The 23418-nt window shown below is 42.7% G+C and overlaps 1 protein-coding gene across 2 annotated transcripts in view; it reads left to right on the forward strand.

Annotated features, from left to right (window-relative positions):
• The first annotated feature begins 1838 nt into the window (after positions 1 to 1838).
• LOC126321485 (U6 snRNA-associated Sm-like protein LSm4) overlaps positions 1839 to 23418 on the forward strand; it is a 57420-nt gene continuing 35840 nt past the window's right edge. The window contains exon 1 of one of the 2 annotated variants that reach the window (XM_049994188.1): positions 1839 to 1991. In XM_049994188.1, the coding sequence (XP_049850145.1) occupies positions 1989 to 1991 (3 nt within the window). In that variant the 5' untranslated portion in view covers positions 1839 to 1988. Of the gene's footprint in view, positions 1992 to 2060; positions 2100 to 23418 lie in introns of those variants that run through there. The other variant, XM_049994189.1, reaches the window with a different exon arrangement.

Raw genomic sequence — 23418 nt, forward strand, 5'->3', positions numbered from 1 at the left:
ATTCAGAAGGATGTAGGCTGCAGTGTGTACTGGGAGCTGAAGCAACTCGCACAGGATAGAGTAGCATGGAGAGCTGCATGAAAACCAGTCTCAGAACTGAAGACCACAACAACATCAACATGGTTTAATTGATGATTAATTCCATTTACTTCCTGAATATTAATCATATCGACCTTTGAGATATATCAAATGGTTCACAAATTTGTGTATAATTTGAATCTGGCATCATAAATGTAAAGTGTATTTTGTTACGACACTCTCTCTTTGTCAGAAAGGCCGGACAAGGTGGAAGTCATACCTACTGCACATCTTGTGGTATGCTAGAGAAAAGTCTCTGTTCTACATGTTACTATAAAACCTAAATCATTTGTCACTTTCTGGTATCTAGCACCAATTGTGGAAAGCACACGAAGGAAAAAATATTCAAGCTGTCACGGAACATTTCCCTTTTGTCATGAAAACAAATAAAAATCACAAACTAAAGCTCAAGAAGACATAAATGTACCAAATGCACTGGCATAGAAGGAGTGAGAGCAGGGAAACTAGATTAACCTGGTATGTTAGCAGACAACACAGCCTGCAGAGGAAACTTTCGTCCAGTGAAACCATGGCGTGATGTAATGTTGATAGTTTGTATGAAGATGTAATGTTGATAGTTTGTATGAATAATGCCATTTGAACGTATTCTGGAACGTATGGACGAGACATAGCGGCTAGCGTGAACTATCCTTCAAACAGCTGTGGTTCTACTAAGTTCCATAGTTCTAGTGGATTGCTGTTAATGCGAGGTAAACAATAAAACAATTTTCATACCACTGTCAATGACTCTCAGGAACGAATATCCGCATTCATACGCTAATTTCATCCGATAAACAGTTTTTTCCTCAGTAAAAAGATTTTCTTGTAAAACACAGTCAATTTTCGAGAGTTGAAGCTACAACCAAGGAACCACTTTCGAACACTGAGATGCAGTAAGCAATGACAATGTGCTGTGGCGGCGCGCGATTTACGCTTTATTGTTCATCATTTTCTTTGCAAATAATTAAAATTTCGGCATTCTGGCGATAAGAAGAGATGCGCTGAGTGCCAAGGATATCAACTGAATGAAAATCGTAAAAATCGACACATTGTCTGTTACGCGGTATTGTTCCTTCACAAACGATGTCGGAAATTATGTTCGATGTTTATATGTGGTTGTTACTGTAGCCAACAAATTTGCTGCCCGTACTTTAAAGAGAGGTGGCATGAGAAGATTGACAGAGAGAAGTGGAAGGCGGAGATCAGGAGTACATCCAATTCCCATACATATGTAGGAACTGCTATGCATTGTCGGGTTCACTACTTCGATGTAACGTGTATATTCCAAGCGAAATTTTAGGGTTATTCACATAGGAAGCACAACAGCTGATAATAATCAATGTTCTTTCCTTGTGTATAATCCCATGTGGACCAACACTACAGGTCGGCCTTATCCACTATCATTTGGTACATTTGCGCCCGATTAATTGACGATTATGTTACTGGCGCCATCAAACGTCAAACAAGCTGCAGTGCACACGACGCGAAAAATAGTATATTATCTTGCTGATAATTAGGTGGTGACAGAGTCTTAAATTATGTGTCGTACCCTTAAACAGTGAATTTTCTTAATATTGTTGTCCTAACTTTCTTTTGTGTAAAATGTCTCCACCCGTCGATGTTGCTTGTTCAACCTGTCACTCCGTAATGGAATATTGCAAACATTACTTTTGGTTGTCCTTTTGTCATAACTATCACTCTGAGGATTTACCTGTCCATTTACTCCAGGCATGGCCGCCTGTGTTAGGCGATCGTGCTCCAGGTGTTCTGTCAATTAGTAAGAAGTGTTTCGTTTTTCAGTTGTTCTTTGCTTGAGCAAGTAGTACAGTTTGCGATTGTGGCGCCAACAGTTGTTTGTTTGTTTGTTGATGGACGTTTAAAGGGAATTGGATTTTTGCGCTAATTGTAAAATGGTGAGTTTTCGATTTACATTTGTATGGAGAGGGTTCGTTCGTGTGTGAAAGGGGTGTTATGTGGTACAGCGCGCGTTACGCTTTGACCAAAAATAATTTGTTGTTGTGGTAGGTCACGTAAGTTAGTGAGCAGATGACCATCTTTTGCGATTAATAATCGCATATTTCATAGTATAGCTATATTTTTCTAGTAGAATGTGGGAGTAAGTTAAACTGCGTAGAAGAATGATTAAGAGAGTGCAAATTGTCTTTCAAAGCCGCGAGAAATTCACTGATAAACATTTTTGCAGCCCCTTTAAAGTACGTGTTAAGGCATTATTTGTCAGTTGTGGACGTATTTCGGCGCTTACGAATGTATCTTTGTGAGGAAAAAGATGAAAACTGCGGAATGTATCTTCTAACAGCTTACACGTTAATTTTTCGTTAACACTGTAATGTGTAGGCCTAAAGGTAAAGGCAGCGTTAGATTTTTATTAAAAATTTAGCACTGGGCGACCATTCAGTCTTTTTCCCTGTGCAGTGTGATAGTAACTTTATTTTTCAGTTTCTGTTAGCATTTTGATGCATGTTATGTATATACATCACACATCAACTATTAATAATTTATGGAAGATCCACGATTTAACATTAATGCTAAACACTGTTTCAGTCCTCTCCCTCCCCCCTCTCCCCCTCACCTCTTTTATTTAGAGATCTTTTCACACTGGAAGTGCGAGATTTTTATTTGTGTCTGGGATCCTTAAAACACAAAACATTTCCGACATACCATGCAAATAATGAGGATAATCTTAAGACCCCAATTAAAAATTTTGGTGGCGGTTGTATTGTTCAACTTCCTACTTGTTAACACTGGAAGTCGTCTCAAATCCCCATTGAGTTTTCTGGATAACTCAAAAATATCCTTTCAGTGTGGCAATAGACATGGTAAGAGGACAGTGCTCTGTGCACAAATTTCACATGAGTTCTGAAGTCCTAGTTGCAAACATGAACAGGCTCGTTGTCAGTGTGGCAAGTGGGCCAACATTACAGGTTGTAGTGTAGTTTCCAGTTACAAGTTGCTGCAACTTCTCCCTAGTGCATGTAAAGTATTGTCTATAAATTATGAAATATTCAAGGACAGGCTGTAGTGTAGTAGCCAGTATATGTATAGTATTGTCTGCCAACTATGAAAAATTGTGCGACATTATCTAAGACTAACTTACTACACTCAGATTAAAATTACTTTGTGCATGACATTTCAGCAAATCAAGTGTTAGGTGTCTGCTGCTGTCCAATCATAAAGGGCACTCTATGTACACCATGTTGCCTTTTTTTTTTTTTTTTTTTTTTTTGGAGCATGCTGTGCGTTATGAAGCATGGTCGCCTGCCCTCTGGCAGCATTGCCCCCATCACCTCGCAATGTAGGCTCCGTTTCAAAGTAATTTTAGTGGGAATATACCTATACCTTCTCAAGCTCTTTCACTCAGTCCAAAAAGTGACTGTCTATAACTTGCTGAAAATTATGTAGTTACTACAGAATAGTTTGATTTGGAATTGAAAATGTTACTTGTAAAGATCAGTTTGCAACTTGTTTCCTTTGTCTGTCACTGTAGTATAGTGTTTCTTTGTCGCTTAAATTGTCATTTTCTTTTTACTTATTTGTTTGATATCATTTATTCCTCCATTCTGCTGTCATTTCTACACTTTTCAGGTACCTTTCAGTGTAGTTTAGGGGATTGACTCATTGGTAGATTTCCTTGTAGATGTAATTTAGTCTCCAAATATCCACATCAGTTTGGAACTGAGGCTTGATTTATTATCAGCTAAATGGGATGTGTTGAAGATTGGCACATTTTTAAGGTTCTGGTGACAAACTGTGCTATTCATTTGCATGTTGCCTTCTAAATTTCCATTTGTTATTTTATTTGAGCAACCAGTTTTGGTACTATGTTATGCCCTGACTGACATTGGTAAGTGATGATAAAAGGGATCACTCTGTCAAAAGTCTATGGATACTTGTCAGTGAATGCTGGTCCCCAATTTGACTGGACCAGAGGTGGAATTCTTTCTACATGTCTGTCAGGGGTCTGAACATGGTGTAATGTAGTGCTGAAACTAGTTACTCAAATAAAATAACAATTAGAAATTTATACAGCTGAAAGGCATTTTAATTTGACATTTTACTTGACAGTATACCTGATTCTCCATGAAAGTAGTTTTTGTTGTGATACGTAATAGTGTTAAACTATTTTAGGACAAGAATAAGATGGTTAGGGCATCTCCTGCCACATGTTTTGCCTAAGGTACCCTCAACGCCACCTCCTTTGCCAGCTGACTTCATCATCCCTCTTTTACTCTTTCTTTAATTGCTTTTAGATGTGGTTAGCCTCTTTTTTTCTGCCATACCATGTTTTCTGTTTTATAGGTAGCACACTGATAAATAGTTGTTTTTGCCCCCCCCCCCTTCCCCCCACTATAACACTGGTGACTATAATGGATTGGGGATGGTGGTGAGAGAGATAACTGCCATTGCGGGTAGAGCCCTGGGGCCCACCCATCTATTAGTCTCATTATTTACTTTATTATTGTCGATCCAACTGATGTCCATTACAATTTTAGCCATCTCACTTTTACTTTTAAGAATCTTCCAGCTAGATAGCATTCTCTACTCTGCAACATTAATTTTTCTTAATCAGGAAGGCAAGGATTGAGCTACAGGTGTGGTTTTCTCACTACAGGTGAGTCGTGTGGGATATCTCATCTGCGCTCTTGATCTGTATAGCGACCCAACGTGTGTATGTTTACTTCCCTTAAATTACTTCTTGGCTCTTGTATCAGCATTGCTTTCAGTGCCTAAATTTCATACTTAACTTTCATAATTCAATCAAATTCGTAGGTCTATGCACCATCTCCAAATGAACTATCTGTTGACTGGGGGACTGATGACGTGAGCAAACAATTGATGAAAATTGTGAAAAAAGATTGTTTATATGGAACAGATGAAGCTGCCAGAAAAGTTCAGGTACATTATATAATGGCAAGACAGATTATATATACCAGGTTTTAAACTGCAAAACATTTCCGCTAGTAGATTGGATTCTAACTCTAATTTGTTGCTTGTAGACTGCAAATTAAAACAGAAAAAAATTCAGTAATGCAGGAGATATGGAAATGAAAGCTGGATAAACCAAAGGAACTTGTTGAGTTTTTAAGGGACCATTAAGCAACCATTGACCAATGGGAAAGGAATACAACTATGAATGGGTAGCTTCGAGATATGAAATAGTATAAGCACCAGAAGATTAAATATGCAACTGATATGAAGGTCCAGTAGAAATACTCGGATAACATACGATATATTGGATTTAATTGATGAAAGGGGAAAATATACATATGAAATTGGCCAAAGGGAATACGGACATCTAGAAGATGCGACTGACAAAAAAATACAAAATAGCAAAGTGTAAATGGCTAGAGGATAAGTGGGTCATTCCATGTCAGTTGAACCAATTTGAGAAAATGTTCCAGCGAATAGTCTCAGATTTGGCTGAAATTTAGCACACCAGTGCTACGAAGTGTGGAACACTCATGTACAAAATTTTAAGTTCCCCTGCCAATTAGTTCCAGAATTATGGCTTGTGAAAGAAGGTGGCATGACCTGGAAATTGCAAACCACATCTGGCAATCTATCTTCAGACTCAGCTTCAGGTTGTAATAACTTTGGACCTATCCCACACAGTCCAGTAAAATTTTTACAACCCAGTAACATCCACTTAGAGAACACGCTCAATGAATCAAAGCACCAACAACATATTTCTAAGGGAAAATAAAAAATTCCAAAATGTGATTAAAGAAATGTAATATGTTCACTCAAAAAGGGTATACGTTTTGTTATTGCAAGGCATTTGTGTGCAATAAAAGTTGACAGAGATGTATTTGGTTATGTTTCTTTTAACAAGATGTAGCAAGTAATAGTGATAACGCAGTAAGCTTGTTGGGGACCATTAGGCAACAGAAAGTTAAACAAAGGTAGGTTTCCGGGACAGAATGAGTGATTGTTAGGCAGGAACAACGAATGAAACAAGGAACAATTACAGGTTACTCATGTTTTTAAGATTCTAGTTCAAACTGCCTCCCCCAAGGAACCATGGACCTTGCCGTTGGTGGGGGGGGGGGGGGCGGCTTGCGTGCCTCAATGATACAGATAGCTGTACCGAAGGTGCAACCCACAACGGAGGGGTATCTGTTGAGAGGCCAGACAAACGTGTGGTTCCTGAAGAGGGGCAGCAGCAGCCTTTTCAGTAGTTGCAGGCGCAACAGTCTGGATGATTGACTGATCTGGCCTTGTAACACTAACCAAAGTGGCCTTGCTGTTGTGGTACTGCGAACGGCTGAAAGCAAGGAGAAACTACAGCCATAATTTTTCCCGAGGGCATGCAGCTTTACTGTATGATTAAATGATGATGACGTCCTCTTGGGTAAAATATTCCAGAGGTAAAATAGTCCCCCATTCGGATCTCCGGGTGGGGACTACTCAAGAGGATGTCGTTATCAGGAGAAAGAAAACTTGTGTTCTATGGATCGGAGCGTGGAATGTCAGATCCCTTAATCGGGCAGGTAGGTTAGAAAATTTAAAAAGGGAAATGAATAGGTTAAAGTTAGATATAGTGGGGAATTAGTGAAGTTCGGTGGCAGGATGTACAAGACTTCTGGTCAGGTAACTACAGGGTTATAAACACAAAATCAAATAGGGGTAATGCAGGAGTAGGTTTAATAATGAATAAAAAAATGGGAGTACGGGTAAGCTACTACAAACAGCATAGTGAACGCATTATTGTGGCCAAGATAGACACAAAGCCCATGCCTACTACAGTAGTACAAGTTTATATGTCAACTAGCTCTGCAGATGACGAAGGAATTGATGAAATGTAGGATGAGATAAAAGAAATTATTCAGGTAGTGAAGAGAAACAAAAATTTATAGTCATGGGTGACTGGAATTTAGTAGTAGGAAAAGGGAGAGAAGGAAACATAGTAGGTGAATATGGATTGTGGCTAAGAAATGAAAGAGGAAGCCGCCTGGCAGAATTTTGTGCAGAGCATAACTTAATCATAGCTAATACTTGGATCAAGAATCGTGAAAGAAGGCTGTGTACATGGAAGAACCCTGGAGATACTAAAAGGTATCAGATAGATTATATAATGGTAAGACAGAGATTTAGGAACCAGATTTTAAATTGTAAGACATTTCCAGGGGCAGATGTGGACTCTGACCACAATCTATTGGTTATGAACTGTAGATTAAAACTGAAGAAACTGCAAGAAGATGGGAATTTAAGGAGATAGGACCAGCATAAACTGACTAAACCAGAGGTTGTACAGAGTTTCAGGGACAGCATAAGGGAACAGTTGACAGGAATGGGGGAAAGAAATACAGTAGAAGAAGAATGGGTAGCTTTGAGGGATGAAGTAGTGAAGGCAGCAGAGGATGAAATAGGTAAAAGGATGAGGGCTAGTAGATACCCTTGGGTAACAGAAGAAATATTGAATTTAATTGATGAAAGGAGAAAATATAAAAATGCAGTAAATGAAGCAGGCAAAAAGGAATACAAACATGTCAAAAATGAGATCGACAGAAAGTGCAAAATGGCTAAGCAGGGATTGCTAGAAGACAAATGTAAGGATGTAGAGGCTTATCTCACTAGGGGTAAGATAGATACTGCCTACAGGAAAATTAAAGAGACCTTTGGAGAAAAGAGAGCCACTTGTATGAATATCAAGAGCTTTGATGGAAACCCAGTTCTAAGTAAAGAAGGGAAAGCAGAAAGGTGGAAGGAGTATATAGAGGGTCTGTACAAGGGCGATGTACTTGAGGACAATATTACGGAAATGGCAGAGGATGTAGATGAAGATGAAATGGGAGATATGATACTGCTTGAAGAGTTTGACAGAGCACTGAAAGACCTGAGTCGAAACAAGGCCCCTGGAGTAGACAACATTCCATTGGAACTACTGAAGGCCTTGGGAGAGCCAGTCCTGACAAAACTCTACCATCTGGTGAGCAAGATGTATGAGACAGGCAAAATACCCTCAGACTTCAAGAAGAATATAAAAACTCCAAACCCAAAGAAAGCAAGTGTTAACAGATGTGAAAATCACTGAACTATTAGTTTAATAAGTCACAGCTGCAAAATACTAACGCAAATTTTTTACAGATGAATGGGAAAACTTGTAGACGCCGACCTCCGGGAATATCAGTTTGGATTCCGTAGAAGCGTTGGAACACATGAGACAATACTGACCCTACGACTTCTCTTAGAAACTAGATTAAGGAAAGGCAAACTTACGTTTCTAGCATTTGCTAACTTAGAGAAAGCTTTTGACAATGTTGACTGGAATACTCTCTTTCAAATTCTGGAGGTGGCAGGGGTAAAATACTTGGAGCGAAAGGCTATATACAATTTGTACAGAAACCAGATGGCAGTTATAAGAGCCGAGGCGTATGTAGGGAAGCAATGGTTGGGAAGCGAGTGAGACAGGGTTGTAGCCTCTCCCCGATGTTATTCAATGTGTATATTGAGCAAGCAATAAAGGAAACAAAATTTGGAGTAGGTATTAAAATCCATGGAGAAGAAATAAAATCTTTGAGGTTCGCCAATGATATTGTAATTCTGTCAGAGACTGCAAGGACCTGGAAGAGTAGTTGAACGGAATGGACAGCGTCTTGAAAGGAGGATATAAGATGAACATCAACAAAAGCAAAACGAGGATAATTGAATGTAGTCAAATTAAGTAGGGTGATGCTGAGGGAATTAGATTAGGAAATGAGACACTTAAAGTAGTAAAGGAGTTTTGCTATTTGGGTAGCAAAATAACTGATGATGGTCGAAGTAGAGAGGATATAAAATGTAGACTGGCAATGGCAAGGAAAGCGTTTTTCTGAAGAAGAGAAATTTGTTAACATCGAGTATAGATTTAAATGTCAGGAAGTCGTTCCTGAAAGTATTTGTATGGAGTGTAGCCATGTATGGAAGTGAAACGTGGACAGTAAATAGTTTTTACAAGAAGAGAATAGAAGCTTTCGAAATGTGGTGCTACAGAAGAAGGCTGAAGATTAGATGGGTAGATCACGTAACTAATGAGGAGGTATTGAATAGGATTGGGGAGAAGAGAAGTTTGTGGCACAACTTGACTAGAAGAAGGAATCGGTTGGTAGGACATGTTCTGAGGCATCAAGGGATCACCAACTTAGTACTGGAGGGCAGTGTGGAGGGTAAAAATCGTAGAGGGAGATGAATACACTAAGCAGATTCAGAAGGATGTAGGCTGCAGTAGGTACTTTGAGATGAAGCATCTTGCACAGGATAGAGTAGCATGGATAGCTGCATCAAACCAGTCTCAGGACTGAAGACAACAACAACAACAGCAGCAGCAGCAGCAGCTCAAACTGGTCAGTACTGTTGTGGAAAGTCGGTATGGAGGCAGAACAGTGTACTAGTGATGCTTTTGTTCAAACAAGTTGCAGTATTGGTAGAGCACAAGCATCTGAATGTTATAAAACAACATATGGAACAAAATGTGGCATTCGCTTTGTACTGTATGATCTGGATGAATCGGACCAAGATTTGTTGCTGAGATTCGGGATACACCTTGTGGGCACAAGAAGTACAGTTCCAGGAAACTTTAGTGTTTGTTATCATATGAAAGTGTTTCTGGATAAGTATTTTTTCCTACAAATAAGTTGTTTTGATCCATTTCAGATTCATAAGAAGACAGTGAAGTGTTGCCTCAGAGAAATTGATATAAAATCAGTATTGAAAGTGAATCAGTGCATGGGACTAAACATGAAACCAGGAAAAAGTTATGTTCCAGGTGTGTTACACTGCTAAAAAATGTAGAATATTCTGATAATTTGCATGACAGTGACAAAGAGTATCAGCCACCTACAACCACAGCGGATGAGCAATTAAATACTTCAGTGAATGCTCTTGGTTTGTCTCCCATGAAGACACACATAGTTGGGAAGAGAGACAGGCCTAGCTATGGTAGAAGAAAACTACAAGAAGCTCAGATGGAATTAAAATACAAAATAGCTGACACACTAATGGTGGAAGAGGAAGAACTATCTGTTCAAAAGGAACAGAAATCATGCCAGAAATGCTCTGATTTGGACAAAATTGTGCATGATTTGAAAGAAAAATTTGCTATATTCACACACCAGAAAAAAGTAACTATTTTTGTCTTTGCACCTTACAGCTGGTCTATTGACTACACTGCAAAGGAATTCAATGTTTCTACATATATGGTAAAGCAAGCTAGGAAAATAAAAGCTTCAACAACTCCAGCAGGCTCAGGGTAAGCAATTGAGTTCAGAAATAAAGGTGGTAATGTTGGAGTTTTATGAAAATAATGACTACGGCCGAATAATGCCTGGAAAAAAGACTATGTAATGGTGAAAATGGGAAATACATGCGCACAGATGCAAAAAAGACTTTTGCTATGCAACATACCAGAACTATATGTAGAATTCAAGGAAAAGTATCCGAATACCAAAGTAGGTTATTATCTTTTTTCAATCTTCGGCCAAAATGGGTTGTGCTTGTAAGTGCAAGGGGCACACACAATGTTTGTGTATGTGAGACCCATCAAAATGCTAAGCTGACGTTTGCTGCTATAAAGGATTCTGGTCTGGATTACAAAGGTGCAGTGAAGCTGCTGGTGTACAACATCAGTTCCTACCAGTGCATGATACCAAGGTGTGAAAAATGTCCTGGTAAGGCAAATCTTGCAGAACACATGAATAACAAACTGTATGGTGAACTCCTTATGGATGATGATGAACTTGTTTCTTATAAACGATGGACACACATGGATCACACATGTTTTGAAACAAAGCAAAGTACAGTGGAAGATTTTGTTGAAATGTGTTGTCAAAAAACGGACAAACTGACCATACACAGCTTCACAGCAACAGCACAATCGGCTTATCTCCAGTTTTGTGAGGATAATTTGAAACAAGATGAAATTATAGTAATACTAGACTTTTTTGAAAATCGTGCATTTATAGTTCAAGATGCTATCCAAGGATATCATTGGGGCAACAGTCAAGCAACTCTCCAGCTATTTGCGATTTACTATAGAGGTGAATCAGGTGATGTGTCTGTCATGAACCTGTGTGTTTTTAGTGACTGTTTAATTCATGATGCCATTGCAGTTCATGCCCACATTCGCACTGTCATGGCATATGTGAAAAACAAGCTGGCTCACATACAGTTTGCTGAAATTATTCAGTGATGGGGCAGCTAGTTAGTACAAAAAACTGTAAAAGTCTCAGAAATTTATGCATGCATTACCATGATTTTCAGATTCGCGCAGAATGGAATTTTTTCGCAACAAGTCATGGTAAAAATGTATGTGATGGCATTGGTGCTACCATTAAATGCATGGCATCCTGAGCTAGTCTGCAGCACCCTACAGAAGGTCACATTCTAACACCTCTTCAATTATTTATCTGGGTAGAGAAACATATCTCTGGCATACAATCATTCTATGTTTCAAAAGATGAGATGAAATCAGTCGAAGAGTTGGCAAAAAGCAGACTAGAACACGTTAAAACTGTTGCAGGCACATGCAGCCATCATCACTTCTCTACAGCGGACTCTGACAATGTGCAGATGAGCAGACTGTCTGGTTATAACTATAGACTCATGCACAACATGTGCCTTCACAGTGTGTCTGACTCAGGATTCAGAAGCAAAAGCAGCAACAAACAACCAGGTTGCTATGTTATTGCTGTTTTATGATGACAAATGGTACTTAGGATGTGTTGCAGAGTACTGTGAAGCAGAAGGTGATGTATTTGTGAACTTCATGGCACCAGCAGGACCAGCAAGATCATTTCATTGGCCACGTTTGGCAGACAGGTGTTGGATTCCTTTTGAACATATTCTTATGACAGCTCCAGTTCCTACCACAGTGTCAGGAAGGCAGTACAATTTGCCACTCAATGTACAGAGTACAGTAGCTAAAGTGTGGGAGAACTTCTGTTCGAAGCACAATCGACTGGTTTTTAGCAGTTAAGGTGCAGTAAACATCAATGATAGGTTGTGTTAATCTGTCTATATGTTGTTGCTTTGTGGTTAAACAGTTGTTGGAGAGGATAAGTAGAGGCAGAACAGTTTACGATATGTTTTTACAAAGTTGTGTTGTGGAAAAATGGCCACATCACCAAATACATCTGTCAACTTCCATTATACACAAATGTCTTGCAATAACATGCTAAAATTTTGAGATATATATAATTTTGGTCTACTTATGCAGTGTGTGAAAGTTGGCTAGGATACTATTTGTCTCTTTTGTGCTACCACACTTTGAAATTCCATGTTTTTCAGGTGATTTTTCAAATTTTTGTAGTTTCGTGTGCATGTAACTCAGTTTTTGTTACTGTTATGGGCGTGATGAGTTCTGTGTGTGTTTAGGCCACATTAAGCTTACCACAAAAAATGTATACCCTTTTTGAGTGAATTACATTTGGCATAGAGGGCACCTACAATCTGTGCCTTTTAACGTTTTATTTTTTTAATCACAATTTGGAATTTTTTATTTTCCCTCAGAAATATGTTGTTGGTGTTTTGATTCATGGAGTGTGTTCTCTAAATGGATGTTACTGGGTTCTAAAAATGTCACTGGACTGTGTGGAATAGTTCCAAATTTATTAAGACCTGAAGTTGGGTTTGAAGATGGATCGCCAGATGCGGTTTGCAATTTCTGTGTCATGCCACGTTCTTTCACAAGTCATAATTCTGGAACTAATTGGCAGGGAAACTAATACTTTGTACACAAGTGTTCCACACATGGTAGGATTAGTGTACTGAATTTCAGTCAAATCTGAGACTATGAACTGGAGCCCCTGGTTGAACTGACATGGAATGACCCAGAAGTAAAATATGGGGAGCTGAAAGTTACCTATAACTTGTACAGAAATCAGATTACAGTTATGATTCACAGGGCGTGGAAGGGAACCGGTGATTGAGAAGAGAATGAGATATTGTTATACCTCATCCGTAGTGTCGATCTGTTTGCACATGGAGTATAGTACATGCATGGTGAGCATGGGGCCCTAAGCTATTGCAGCACCTCCTTTGTTTTTTGTGTTGCAATCTTTTGTGAATCTTGCTCTCTTTTTCGTAGTGGCAGAATTTGATGTTGACCTTGCTAAGTCCTTAGTTCTGCCTTCCATTCTTGGAATGTTTATTGACCACCTTCTGGGTGAAGTAATTGGTGGTTGCGTGCTGGGTTTGACCATCATTTTCAAGACTTTTTTGTAACGACTGACTCTGCAGAAACACCTTAAATAGCACCAGATGCCTTCAGCTCCTCGTGCATGCCAGGAAGTGTATACCTGCATTCCTGGAGCATCAGCACTTCGGCAGTGGCCATTGTGCTAGGTGGCACATATGGGGAGAGCCCTTGATAGTAGTAGATAGCATCAGGACAGATCGTTTGCACGTGATACATATTAAACTACACCAGAACAATGGCCGCTCTGATTTGGTCATATCTTCAGGAATCAAAACTTCAACGCAGAAAGTTACAACCCCACTCCTTTCCTTGCCCCAGCTATCCCATTAGGAAAGGGTCGAGCCGAACGTCTAGAAGCAAAACAGTTTATTCAGTATTTAGTACGTACTCGAATTGATGGGGATACTTTTACTGTGACAAGAGTTGTTACTGTTGTGTTACATATTGAAGATAAAGTAGGAGAAGTTGAGTAATTAGGAAAAATTTGCAGTGAATCACTATTGATTAAAGCCTCTTCTGCGTACAATCTTCAGGTCTTCAGGCACGTGATCATTCCACCACACAAGAAGGAATCATCTTCCACTGAGCCCGTAAGCTCCAAACAGATGGAGCCATGGGTTAATCTTGATCAGCAAGACACACACTTTACTCAGTGTATCCAGAAATGTCCAAAGGGTAATTAAACAGATACAGATGCCTTTATCTTAGCCTTTGAAGGGAATATCCTCCTGGAAAAAGTGAGTCATAGTGTACAGGTGTGATGTGAAACGTTACATCCCACTGCCATGAGCTGCTTTTGGCACTTGCACATTAGTCATGTCATCCTAGTGCATGGTGGACCCAAAAAGTGGTGACAGCGGATGATCACTCCGCGAAGGTATTCCTTGTGAGCAGCCATCTTTGTGTGCCAATTGCACGGAACACCATCCTCCACATTTACCAGTTGCCCACTCTTCAAGGAAGGAAGATACAGAAATATAAATCTATTGACCACCTGCCCCTGAAAGGGCATATGGAGGGGTCTCTGTCAGTTTGGAAAGATTCTGCCAGTCATTGGCCTCTCCTTGGTACCGCGTTGGAAGCGGCAATGCCTGAATGCAAAAGATCTCAGTGATCGCACCACTTGCAATGTCTACATGTCTCCTGGCAGGCCACGTACCTTGAGTTGACACCTTAATCCAACAACTTCTCCCCATCCCCTTTTTCTCGTACAAGGGGACGTCAATGCACACTCTGACTGTGACCTGTCTCCCCTGAGTGGTGGTGTTCCAACACATTGCAGTACAACCCGTGGCACCTTTTCAGTTGTCGTTCTAATTCTCTCCCCTCCCCTCCCCCCCCCCCCCCCCAGTCTCGTGGCTTCACTGCATTGGTCTCTATGTGACAATGTTTCTGCCAGTGGCCACTTTCTGGTGATCTGTCACTTCCTTGTCACCAGATCACCAGATGGACTGATAACCACAGTAGGTGCTTTAAGAGCCAACTAGCAGACGTATGCCTTCGCTGTTACCTTCTCCCTCCACCCCCCCCCCCCCCTCCCCCTGTGGGTCTGGGGTTAGAATAGGCCTCAGATATTCCTGCCTATTGTAAGAGGTGACTAAAAGGAGTCTCTCACTTTTTGGCCCTACGAGTTCAGGTCCCATTCTATGGTTTGACCCGCCACTTCCAAATTCTAAGGAAGTGCGAGCCATATCGGGAAAGATGCCTTATGTGGTGCACAAGTTATCCATAGTGCCCTTAGATTCGATCTCCTAAATCTCGTCATGGCTTTGTATCTCCAGCTGCAAGTCAACTATTTGGGCGAGGACAGTTTCTGTGATATGTCATCTTCTGTTCTCTCCAGTCCTCTTTTGCCCCCATGACAATATTGGATTTCTCTGCACACAGTACCAGTATGGTAGCCAGTCCATTGTGGTGGGGTCTTCTTGTACTCTTTCTGTTGTAGTCCTCTGACAACACAGGGGTTGGACTGCTGATGCCTGAGCTGTAAACTCCCCATGTATGCCAAGGAGTAGATGCCCATCTTCCTGGGGCATCAGGACTCCCAGCAATGGCCATCACGTCAGTTGGCCTTTGCTGTGGCTAGGAGGCACCCATGGGGAGAGCCCCTGATCGGAGTTAGTGGCATCAGGGCAGATGACCCGCAATGAAGTGGACTAAGTCATGTCTTGCTGGTGACCGAATGGCACCAGCAATCTGTAAGAAGGGCAAGATGAAATACGATGCTGTCAGGTAGGACCCTAAATCGTTTCCCTCCCACGCTGTGGGACAAAGGTAGGGCTACAGAACAGAGAGGGCCATATTTGCCTCAGGTTTTAGTCTCTAGCAGAACTAATGGGGACTCCTTTCTTCCTATGAATCCTCAGTTTTTCATTGAACACCTTAAGGATAAATTTTGAGAAGTGACAGCGATGTCCAAGTTGCGAAACATCGCAGTCTTCGTTCAGACAGCATCCCCAGCCCAATCCCAAGCATTACTCGCCAGTGACAAGCTGGGTGATATTCCTGTTTCCGTCACTCCCCATCAAAGCCTCAACATGATCCAGGGGATCATTTTGCATTGTGATCTCCTCATGCAGTCTGACAACGAGCTGCATGCCAATTTAGAATGGCGGGGCATTCATTTCATCTGGGGCATTTACAGGGGACCCAAAGACAACAGGGTTGATAGCAGTGCCTTCATCTTGACCTTTGAGGGTGATTAATTGCCTGAAAAGGTCAAGGTGATGGTGTACCACTGTGATGTTAAACCATACGTCCGTCCCCCTATGTGGTGCTTTAAGTGCTGGAAGTTGAGGCATGTGTCTTCCTGCTTCACTTACAGTGCCACATGTCAAGACTGCAGACATCCACTGTACCCAGATACTCCATGTGTGCCTCCTTCCACTTGCATCAGCTGTGGAGAGCATCACTCCCCCTGCTCACCAGACTTCCCAGTACTCCAAAAGGAGCGGAAAATTATGGAGTAAAAGACCCTGGACTGGTTGACTTACAAAGAGGCTAAACATAAATTTGAAAGATTACACCCCATTCGGTTGGCGTCGACATAAGCTGCAGCTATGTCACCATCGCTGTCCCAAGTGCCAGTGATGAGCAGGTAACTACTTGATCCCCGTTCTTCAGGGTGCGCCCAGCTAGAGACACTCCCTTGGTGATCGCCGGAAGTCGCTGAGGCAATTAAGGAATGTCAGTGAGCTCTACCACAGCACAAGGGGGCACCCATTCACTGGAGCAACTCATAGCCTATAATCGGCTCTGTGTGTATGTTCACCAGCTTATCAAAAGATGGAAACAGAAGAGTTGGGAGAGATACGTCTAGACCATTGGGTGCCATACGTCACCTTCCCAAGTCTGGGCAAAAGATCAAATGAATTTTTGTGTACTAGACCTCAACAGGTATCCCCAGTGTTAACGTAATTGGTGCGTTATCTACTGACGCAGATGTGATTGACGAGCTCTTTGCTGAGTAATATGCTTGCGCCTCCGCGTCAGAGAATTACCACCCAACCTCTTGCACTCTGAAACGGTGGATGCAAGGAAAAGTCCTCTTGTTCACTACACGCCACCGTGAAACCTATAATGCCCCATTTATAGAGTGGGAGCTCCTCAGTGTCCTTGCACATTGCCCCGACACAGCTCCTGGGCCAGATCGGATCCACAGTCGGATGATTAAACATCTCTCGCCTGACATTTCCTCGTGATCTTCAATCGGATCTGGTGTGATGATGTCTTTCCATCACACTGGCAGAAGAGCACCATCATACCAGTGCTCAAACCTGGCAAAAACCTGCTTGATGTGGATAGCTATCGGCCGATCATCCTCACCAACATTCTTTGTAAGCTGCTGGAACATATGGTGTGTCGGTGGTTGGGTTGGGTCCTAGTCACGTGGCCTACTGCCTCCGTGCCAGAGCGGTTTCCTCCTGGGTTGCTGTACCACTGATAACCTTGTGTCCCTCGAGTCTGCTATTTGAACAGCCTTTTCCAGCTGCCAACACTTTGTTGCCATCTTTTTTTGATTTACAAAAAGGAAATGACATGACTGGTCAACATCATATCCTTGCCACATTATACGAGTGAGGTCTCAAAGACCCACTCCCAAATTTTATCCAGAATTTTCTGTCACTTCATACTTTCCATGTCCAAGTTGGTGCCTCCCATAGCCCTCGCCCCCACCCCACCCCATATCCAGGAGACTGGGGTCGCACGGGGCTCTGTATTGGAGTGTGCCTCTATTTGTAGTGGCCATTAATGGTCTAGCAGCAGCTGTAGTGCTGTCTGTCTCACCCTCTGCTCCACCAGTACTGGTGTTGCTGAGAGGCGCAGTCATGGGCTCTAGCTCATGGCTTCCACTTTTCGGACGCAAAGTCATGTTATGCATTTCTGTCTGCATCATACCGGTTCGTGCAGATCTAGAACTTTACCATACTGATGATCCCCTCACAGTAGTGGAGACATACCGATTTGTAGGATTAGAATATCGAGAATCACAAACTAACATAGTGACTGAGGTGAACATAGGAATGGCTGGGGAAATGCATGCTGACTATATAATAACTCCCAACTGTTTCAACAAGCCTTACAGTATAATAATTGGAATTAAGGAGCAGTGGGGAAAAAAACAGTTAGACACCGTATGGGGAACATTGTTTGGTTCACTGATGGGTGGAAATCAGACCAAGGCGTTGGGTGAGGGATAGGGGGTTCAGCCAAGGCTGGAGGGCATCATCTCTCTAGGTAAACTGGCCTCTGTATTCCAAGCTGAAATTACTGCAATCAGGGTATGTGTGGAGGAGAATATGCATAGGTACTACGATGACCGTAGCATCTACATCTATTCAGACAGCCAGGCAGCTCTGAAATCGCTGGCAGCTCCTGCAATGAGATCTCAGATTGTTGCAGAATGCCATTGTGTGTAACAAAAAACTCATAAAGGGACTCCTTGCACTATTTAAGGGCATTGGTTGGCTTTACTAGATATATAGGGAGCGATACCACACAATAAACTTGGTTTCGGTGCGGGCAGTGGCAGGTTAGACCTAAGGTGTTTTAGCTTCCCTGTCAAAATCGAATCATCAAATCAAATCAGCATCCTGTCAGAGGCTGAAGTCCCTCCATTGCAGGTCAGGTGTGTGGAACTGTGTGCCAGTTACCTTACACACATTCTTAGTTCTCCTGCACATCCGAATTACCATCTGCATTTCCCGCCCATGGCGGTTCATCTCCCACATTGGCAGCCCCGGTCAGGGCTTATAATTGCAGTTCGCATCTGAACCCTTCTATCTTGAACTGCCTTTACCACCTACATTCAAGGTCCATTTGCATACAACTCCATGGTGTACACCTAGGCTGTGGCTTCACCTGGGCCTTTCACATGGCCAAAGGGTTCACCCCGTGGCTCTCTACTGTCATTTCATCTCGATTCTTGACATGTACCAAGGCCATGAAGTGGTTTACACTGACGGCTTGATGGCTGATCGTCACGTCGCTTTTCCGTATGTCCATGGAGGACATAATGAGCAGCATTCCTTGCCCGATGGGTGCAGTGTTTTCACTGCAGAGCTGGTGGCTATATCTCGTGCTCTTGACCACGTCTGTTCATGCCCTGGGGAGTCATTTCTTCTGTGTACTGCCTCCTTGAGTAGCCTACAAGCTATCAACCAGTGCTACACTTGTCATCATTTGGTAGCGACCATCCAGGAGTCCATCTATGCCCTGGAATGGTCCGGTCGTTCAGTGGTGTTTGTGTGGTCCCCAGGACATGACAGAATCCCAGCCAACGACTTGCTGACAGGCTGGCCAAATAGACTACACGGAAACTGCCTATGGAGATCAGCATTCCAATAACTGACCTGCATTCGTTTTTACGCTGCCAGGTTTTTCAACTTTGGGAGATGGAATGGCACAGTCTCGTTACGCACAACAAACTGTGTACTATTGAGGAGATTATGAATGTGTGGCAGTCCTCCATGCGAGCCTCTCGCAGGGACTTTGTGGTTCTCTGCTGGCTCCACGTTGTCCTCACTTGGGCGACCCACAGCTACATTTTGTGCCATGAAGACCTGTCACCTCAATGTCGATGCAGCGCCCAGTTGACAGTGACCCATATTCTGGTGCACTGTCCCACTTTGACTGCCGTGCGACAAAATTTTCGGTTATCGGACTCGTTGCTGCTAATTTTATGAGGCAATGCCTCATTGTCTGCTTTAGTTGTACGTTTTATTCATAAGGGTGGGTTTTATCATTTTATCTAAGTTTTAACGCATGTCCTTTGTCCCTCTGTGTCCTCCACCCTAGTGCTTTTAAGGTTGAGGTTTTAATGTATTGCAGAGTGGCTGGCTTCTCCTTTTTATACTCATGGTCTGCCAGCCATGGTAATCTGTTTTATTGTTTTAATCTCTTGTACCTATTTCTTGCGTTTATTTAATTTTCTTCTCCAATTTTCTCCATTTAAGTGTTGCCTTTCCATCGTTCTTATGGTTTTTCCTTTCTCTCTGTTTTGTGTTGCCAGTCTCGCTTGTTTTATTCCCACCCTTGTGGAATTGTTTTATTCAGCTCAAGTGACCAATGACCTAGCAGTTTGGTCCCTTCGCCCCTCTTTTAAACCAACCAACCAATTTCTCCCCTTTCTGTCAGATTGCATTGATGAGATTGTAAAAGACGCCTTCAATGTGAAAACTGCCGGCATGTGCCATGGTGGACCATAGATATTGCAATAGGTTTTCAGGATCATCAAAGTGCCCTTCAACAATTCAAGCAACATCCTCTGCAGCCCAACTTTTCAGCAACTTTGTTCTAAAGCTTGCTCTCTAAACAAACTCGGTAAGAAGGATGGGAACACTATGGCTCCTCCCTGGGAATGTGTCTCTCTTCAGTTAGCCTTCTGGTGCCGAGCAGTGTGTCAGCAGTGCACAAGTAGCAGCATTACTGCATTTACTAGGCAGTCTTGTATTTTAATAACTGTTTAAATTTTATTTTGAATTGTTTGTGCTCTCTGTAGATCAGTTCAGATGTTCGTTGCACAACAATATTTAACATGGATAGGGACTGCGACTGCCGTGTTCAGATGCAGGCTGAGTTGGCATCCCTTCGCTCCCAGCTTCAGGCAGTGTTGACTTTGGTCACACAGTTTGAGGCTGTTGTCAATGGACATCACTGTTGAGGACGGCCAGCTCGTCCCACGCATCACTCGATCGGACTACGGCTGTGGTTGCCCAGGATACTGCCCACATTGAGGCTGACCCCTCACCCGTGGTAGAGGGGGGCGGGGGGGGGGGGGGTCATCTTGATGTGTGGCAGGGGGCGTAAGACATTCCGGAGGGCTGAACGGAAGTCCCCGCCAGTTTGTCTGATGAACCGGTTTCAGGCTCTGTCTCCGGCTGATACTGATCTTTGGCCAGACATGGCTGCTTGTCCTGAAGCAGAGGTTGCCCCCTCAGTCTGCAAGATCCGGGTGGTCGCAGAGGGTGGGCTTACTGGTAGTTGGAAGCTCCAATGTCAGGCGCGTAATGGGGCCCCTTAGGGATATGGCTGCGAGGGAGGGAAGAAAACCAATGTACACTATATGTGCATACCGGGGGGAGTAATTCCAGATGTGGAAAGGGTCCTTCCGGATGCCATGAAGAGTGCGGGGTGCACCCATCTGCAGGTGGTCGCTCATGTTGGCACCAATGATGTGTGTCGCTATGGATCGGAGGAAATCCTGTCTGGCTTCCGGCGGCTATCTGATTTGGTGAAGACTGCTAGTCTCGCTAGCAGGATGAAAGCAGAGCTCACCATCTGCAACATTGTCGACAGGACTGACTGTGGAACCTTCGGTACAGAGCCGAGTGGATGGTCCGAATCAGAGGCTGAGATGTTCTGCGCCCGTGTGGGCTGCAGATTCCTCGACTTGCGCCGTAGGGTGGTGGGGTTTCAGGTTCCACTGGATAGGTCAGGAGTCCACTACACACAGCATGTGGCTACATGGGTAGCAGGGGTTGTGTGGCGTACACTGGGCGTTTTTTTTAGGTTAGATGGCCTTGGGCAAGTACAGAAAGGGCAACAGCCTCAAAGGCTGTGGAACAGAGTCAGGACATGAGGGAACCAAGTGGCAGTCGGTATTGTAATTGTAGACTGGACTCTGTAGGGTGGACTCTGAGCTAAATATTTGTAGTATTGTTCCCAAAACCGATCGCGGTCCTGTGGTTTGGTGTTGAGTAGAAGGCTTAACCAGAGGCTCAGACGATCCTGCAGAGATCTGGGGTGCAAATTTCTCGACCTCCGCTATCGGGTGGAGAAATGTAGGGACCCCCTGAATAGGTCAGGCGTGCACTACACACAGGAAGTGGCTACAAGGGTAGCGGAGTACGTGTGGGGTGCACATGTGAGCTTTTTAGGTTAGAGGATTCCCTCCCTAGGCCCGACAAGACGCCTCCTGAGAGGCGGCAAGATAGGAGTAGGCAAAATGGAGCAGGGAATAACAATATTAATGTGCTAATAGTAAGCTGCAGGAGCGTCTATAGAAAGGTCCCAGAACTGCCCTCATTAATAAACGGTCACAATGCCCACATTGTACTAGGGACAGAAAGTTGGCTGAAACCAGACATAAACAGTAATGAAATCCTAAATTCAGATTGGAATGTAAACTGCAGAGACAGGCTGGACAGTGAAGGGGGAGGTGTGTTTATAGTGATAAGAAGAGCAATAGTATCAAAGGAAATTGATGGAGATCTGAAATGTGAGATAATTTGGGTGAAGGTCACGGTTAAAGCAGGCTCAGATATCGTAATTGGATGTGTCTATAGGCCCCCTGGCTCAGCAGCTGTTATGGCTGAGCACCTGAAGGATAATTTGGAAAATATTTCGAGTATATTTCCCCACCATGTTATAGTTCTGGGTGGAGATTTTAATTTGCCGGATATAGACTGGGAGACTCATATGTTCATAACGGGTGGCAGGGACAAAGAATCCAGTGAAATTTTTCTAAGTGCTTTATCTGAAAACTACCTTGAGCAGTTAAACAGAAAACTGATTCGTGGCGATAACATATTAGACCTTCTGGTGACAAACAGACCCGAACTATTTGAAACAGTTAACGCAGAACAGGGAATCAGCAATCATAAAGTGGTTGCTGCATCGATGATTTCAGCCATGAATAGAAATATTAAAAAAGGTAGGAAGATTTTTCTGTTCAGCCAAAGTGACAAAAAGCAGATTTCAGAGTACCTGATGGCCCAACATAAAAGTTTTGTCTCAAGTACAGATAGTGTTGAGGATCAGTGGACAAAGTTCAAAACAATTGTACAATATGCGTTAGATGAGTATGTGCCAAGCAAGATCGTAAGAGATGGAAAAGAGCCACTGTGGCACAACAACCGAGTTAGAAAACTGCTGCCGAAGCAAAGGGAACTTCACAGCAAACATAAACAAAGGCCAAAGCCTTGCAGATAAACAAAAATTACGTGAAGCGAAATGTAGTGTGAGGAGGGCTATGCGAGAGGTATTCAATGAATTCGAAAGTAAAGTTCTATGTACTGACTTGACAGAAAATCCTAAGAAATTTTGGTCTTACGTCAAAGCGGTAGGTGGATAAAAACAAAATGTCCAGACACTCTGTGACCAAAATGGTACTGAAACAGAGGATGACAGACTAAAAGCCGAAATACTAAATGTCTTCTTCCAAAGCTGTTTCACAGAGGAAGACTGCGCTGTAGTTCCTTTTCTAGATTACAAACAAAATGTTAGATATTGAAATAGATGACAGAGGGATAGAGAAACTATTAAAAACGCTCAAAAGAGGAGAGGCCATCGGGCCTGATGGGATACTAGTTCGATTTTACACAGAGTACGCAAAGGAACCTGCCCCCCTTCTTGCAGCGGTGTACCGTAGGTCTCTAGAAGAGCGTATCGTTCCAAAGGATTGGAAAAGGGCACAGGTCATCCCCATTTTCAAGAAGGGATGTCGAACAGATGTGCAGAACTATAGACCTATATCTCTAACGTCAATCAGTTGTAGAATTTTGGAACACATATAATGTTCGAGTATAATGACTTTTCTGGAGACTAGGAATCTACTCTGTAGGAATCAGCATGGGTTTCGAAAAAGACGGTTGTGTGGAACCTAGCTCGCCCTATTCGTCCACGAGACTCAGAGGGCCTTAGACACA

Source organism: Schistocerca gregaria, chromosome 2, assembly GCF_023897955.1.
Source record: "Schistocerca gregaria isolate iqSchGreg1 chromosome 2, iqSchGreg1.2, whole genome shotgun sequence".
Classification (NCBI taxonomy): domain Eukaryota; kingdom Metazoa; phylum Arthropoda; class Insecta; order Orthoptera; family Acrididae; genus Schistocerca; species Schistocerca gregaria.